The sequence below is a fragment of the Montipora capricornis genome, chromosome 9, assembly GCF_036669925.1.
Source record: "Montipora capricornis isolate CH-2021 chromosome 9, ASM3666992v2, whole genome shotgun sequence".
In the NCBI taxonomy this organism is placed as follows: Eukaryota; Metazoa; Cnidaria; class Anthozoa; order Scleractinia; family Acroporidae; genus Montipora; species Montipora capricornis.
Window position 1 is genome coordinate 16133049 of NC_090891.1, and position 5000 is coordinate 16138048.

At 39.2% G+C, this 5000-nt stretch overlaps 1 protein-coding gene across 1 annotated transcript in view; it reads right to left on the bottom strand.

Moving 5' to 3' along the window:
• LOC138015021 (liprin-beta-1-like) overlaps nt 1-5000 on the bottom strand; it is a 38707-nt gene that overhangs the window by 17638 nt on the left and 16069 nt on the right. Inside the window, 4 exon segments of the mRNA XM_068861915.1 lie at nt 2133-2224; nt 2948-2988; nt 4383-4495; nt 4497-4551. Coding sequence (XP_068718016.1) covers nt 2133-2224; nt 2948-2988; nt 4383-4495; nt 4497-4551 — 301 coding nt within the window.

Below are 5000 nucleotides of genomic sequence, written 5' to 3' on the forward strand. Positions count from 1 at the left end.
CAAAAAGTCAGTTCTGGAGGTAATTTTGAACTGCAAAACACGTTTTCAACCCAAGGTTTGATCATGCCATGTGGAATACTAATAATTATAACACAACAAATGAGATGCTAACCTTTATTTTACACAAAATTAATACCCTTCACAACTGCAAATTGCTGTTTTCAATTGGCTCTAAAGAAGGTCTTTATGTAATTTTTTTTTCCCACAATTTTGACTAAAATTCCGTTTTTCACCCTGCTGCGTGGACGCCATATCGGTCTCGCTCGAAGGCAATCTTCGGCAAGTCAGTGAATGATGTTACTTCAACCAATTCCAATAAAAACTGGCCCGTGATTGGCTAAATGCCATTGATATCTAATCACTGACAAAGGTATTGTGTCCATTGGCAATGCCTTCGCTTTTTCCCGAATGATTCATTGGCATGCTGGATTCAAAATGACACAAAACTTGAATGCTCAGCATGCTGGATGCTATTGTGATGTTTCAACATGGCGCAGATTTGGAACTGACCGACAACCTCTTTTCGCGATTTTGTATGCTCGGCACGTGCACAGGCTGACCACCAACACACAAAAGACCCTACCACTCAATTAGGAAGCGTCTCCTATGTCAATGCAAAAACTAAACCCAAAAAGATTGAAGAAAATAAAAAGGAATCAAAATTGGCATCGAGACTGACATGTTGATCATTTCCAAGTTCACTTCAACTTCTTTTTCACAGCAAGTTAAAGTGCGAAGTGCTGTACAGTGCAGTAATACTTGTGAATCATCAAAATAAGCTTTTTCAGTTTTTAAATGTAAAAAAATATAAAAATGTCGATACCCAGAGGGCAATTAAAAACTTAAAAGTGGGATATTTCGTTCAGATCCACCAAACTTAGTCAGCCACAATGCAAATTTGAATGTTAAGAAGGGTTATGTAATGGCCTCAAGGGAGCTAAGATGGTGTCATAGATGCTAGCTCCCTCGAGACCATGGGGGTTGGTACCTGAATGACAGACCAACAAGATGTTATTGCATTTCAAAGACGCCATATGCATTGCCATGCCTTTTTTTCAATCGGAAGTGTCGCGCTGCATGTCTAGTCACTTTAAGTAAAGCTATGATCCTCGCAGTTAAGGATGCAACTTTAACAATTCTGTAGAGAAGCCTTAAAAATTCAGGACTTCAATGGGGTTTGAACACGTGACCTCGCGATACTAGTGCGATGCTCTAACCAACTGAGCTATGAAGCCACTGACGTTGGGAGCTGGTCATTTGTGGGTTCTAAGTTTCCTGTGAGGAATGAATCAATGAACGAAATGATACCGTAAAATTCCGGTTATTAGCCCTGGGCTTATACAACTTCGGAAGGGGTTTTGGGTGGGTTTATAAACGGAGGGGCCTATATTTGGGGGAGGGGGGCTTATAAGCGGAATGAAAAAAACATTTTGAAATGAGCACTATTGATGGAAATACGTTTTTAATTTACTAATTTTAAATTAAACTTCAAAGACTCATTATAAATTGAATACATTTCAATTTTAGGGACAACATCAAAACTTATACAACGGGAATGTAACCGAAATGCAACAGACCGGAAGCATAGAGTTCATCTTCACTGCCATTGTTAAACATTTTAATGTCTAGTTAATGCAGTGAGGCTTCCAGCACTTAATTCTCTCAGTTAATTTGACACAATCTTTCCTAATTTTGTGTTTGAAGTAGTACAGGTTCTGCAAGAGTTCTTAACATTAACTCAAAGAAAACAAGGAAAACTAGAGGGGGGCTAATAATATCCAGGGGGGGGGGGGGGAGGGGTTTATAACTGGGTGATTTTTCTGTTTCCAAGAAGATGGGCCTATAACCAGGGGGGACTGATAACCGGAATTTTATGGTATATGAAATGAATCATATACTGAACTGCCGATATGAAATTATGTAAAGCTATGATCCTCGCGCGGTCAGTGGCTTCATAGCTCAGTTGGTTAGAGCGTAGCACCAGTATCACGAGGTCATAGGTTCAAACCCCGTTGAAATCCTTCAGGCTTCTCTACAAAATTGTTAAAATTGTGTCCATACCCATGGAATTCCTTAATTTAAGTGAACATAATATCCAGAATAATCTTTTCCATTTGTTTTTTATTGCTTACTTTGTAAATGCTTTTCCAAATTTACTTGAATTCTTTTTCTTTTCATATTCAGATTTTGCTGGTGGAGTATTTTCTTTATCACTGGGACTGTCCTGTAGTCAGTCAATATAAAAAACATAAAAACTAATGTAGGAAATGGATCCATAGAAGATGCATGGAAGTAAAGTTGGTGACCCTGAGCTTGGGGAGAGATTTTGTGTGTGGAAGATGCAAGAAGCAAGCTGATGGATTAGTGGAACCGGTGGAGGAGTTGTGTGAAGAGGTGGAAACGGTGAGAGGTTTCTGTTATTTGGGGGATAGGGTGAATGCAGGTGGTGGTTGCGAGGCAGCTGTGACAGCAAGAGCAAGAATTGGATGGATGAAGTTCAGGGAATGCGGGGAGTTGCTGAACACAAAAAGGTTCTCGCTGAAGGTGAAAGGAATGGTTTATTGGAGTTGTGTAAGAGTGACGATGTTATATGAGAGTGAGATATGGTGTCTGAGGGAAAATGAGATAGCAAGTTTGAGAAGGACTGAGAGAGCAATGTGTGGTGCATTTGGCAGATATCTGATACCTGGAGGAAGGCCATAGTCAAGTCTGTTTTTGCAGCAGATGTTGACTTAATGAAGTGTCTAGACATTCACCTTCAGTTACTAGAAATGATGGGATGGAAAACATCAACAACTTAGGGGATCTCATGAATCAATGGAATGCATAGAATTGACAATCTTCCCTTACAAGATTGACCAGAAGGAAGCAATACTGGGGAATATTGGTCCCTGGATAATACAACTCTTAGCATGATCCTAGAATCAGCAAGCAACAAATTAAATACCTTTATTTCTGGACTTTTATTCTCATCACGTTCTGTTCCAGCTGTGAAATAAAAATGTTTAGTTAATGTAATAAGCCGATAGCTGCACATTGGTGTAATGCATAAATAATAATAGTTTCTAAAACCGAAGTTCTTAGAAGTGGTAGTAGCAAACAGTTGTAAGCAAGCACTGTAGGAGACACATACTGTTTGCAGTTTGGCAACAGTAACCACGGATCCAACTTTGAATTGTTCCCTACTTTACCGGTACTTCATACAGTTTAAGTTTTTTTGACTCTCTTGACTCCTGCCACTCTTTACCATATTCTTCTAAGTAAGATGATGCTGTGCCATGTGTGCAGGTTGTCTACATCATACAATTTAAGAGCCTGCAAGTAATACTGCTTTTGCTGGTACTTGAATTCTCTAGGTTGTGCTGATCTGAGTTACAGTTCTTCTGAAAGAATGCTCCATATTCTTGTTATTTGACATTATGAAAGAATATTAAAAGGTAACAGTCTCACATTTTCAAGGTCAAAAAATAAGGAATTAACAATACTAGTGGATCTACTAAGCTGTGCAGATAGAGCAAGTTTCAATCCAGTGTTGTAAAACCAAAACCAAAGTAATTACTTTGGCCAATCAAAAAGGATGGAGACAATACAGTAATTAAAACCAATCAGAACTCTAAGTAATTAAACGTAGCCGACACAAAGCACGAGAAAATGTGTGCCTGCAAGCCACGATTGGTTTTGGTTTCACTTTTCATTGGTGAAAAAGTGGTGCGAGAACTTTAAACCTATCACTGAGTGAAGTAATGCAAAACCAAAGCAATTTGCTAATTACTTTCGACACTCAATTGAAAACCGCTCCACTGAAAGTATTGACATTATATCAAGGAAGATATCTGACACCAATTCATAGGAAAAACTCCAGTCCAGATATTCATGCCAGTGCGGTAAAGGTATTAAGGAGGTAATCATAATGCAGCATTACTGCAACAATTGAATTCTTCAGGTGCTGACCATATCTAACCAAAGTCGGAGATCCCAACCAGGTGATCTGGTGACGTAATTCCGAGGACTGGGGAGAAAACTTTTAACGCCATATCCCACAACCGTGCCCGGCCTTGAATGTTACTCTGAATTCACCATGGCAGAGGTGAGGTTAGATCTCGGCCATTTCCACTTGAATGTTCATTCAGTTACAGGAAATGTGGGAGACACGGAATGATCTGTTGAGTTTTGGCGATGTAAATACTGCAGGAAATTTGGAAACAAAACCTAAGGCCGCACATGGTTGTGGGATACGGTGTTAAAATTTTTCTTCCCAGTCCTCCAAATTATGTCACCAGATCACCTGGAAGTCTTTGCTGTTGACAATGCTTGGTAGTCATATTGGTGTGCCATATTATTTAAGTGAAAAAGTACAGATTTAGTCATGTCCATACATGTACCTATATTTGGTTCACTTGAACTTTTATTTCTTCTTAACTTTAACAGTCCTTTCCCAAATGATGAACGGATGCCATGCTTTTCTTGATTGACGGACTAGCTGGAGGGGATTTCCTTTAAGAGCTTGTAAACTTGGTGTTACCGGATTGCTTACAGCCTGAGAATAAGATTCTGAAAAAAAAAAAAGAAAAAAGCTGTAATATAATATTACAACATTTTTTCAGCCATTAAATTATGCTATGTGGAATTAACCACCCAAGAGAGTAATTAATGTGAGAAATACATGAAAGATATTAAACATCATCATCAACTGGGAACTCGGAAAATTCCAAGCCCCAGATGGGATCCCATTTGAGATCCCATCTAGGGCTCACATTTTTCCAAGTTCCCAGTTGATGGTGATTCTTAATATATTTCCCACATTACTCGCTTGTGTCGTTGGTTGGTTGCATCTATGAAATGCCTTAATGTGACTGTGTGATGCAGTTAGCGAGGTGTTATCGCTGATACTGTATGCCTTAATGTGACTGCCTGATGCAGTTAAGAGTAATATATGTGACCCTGTGATGCAGTCGTAGTCTATACCCACATTTCACCCTTGCTCACCATAGGGTCTCCAG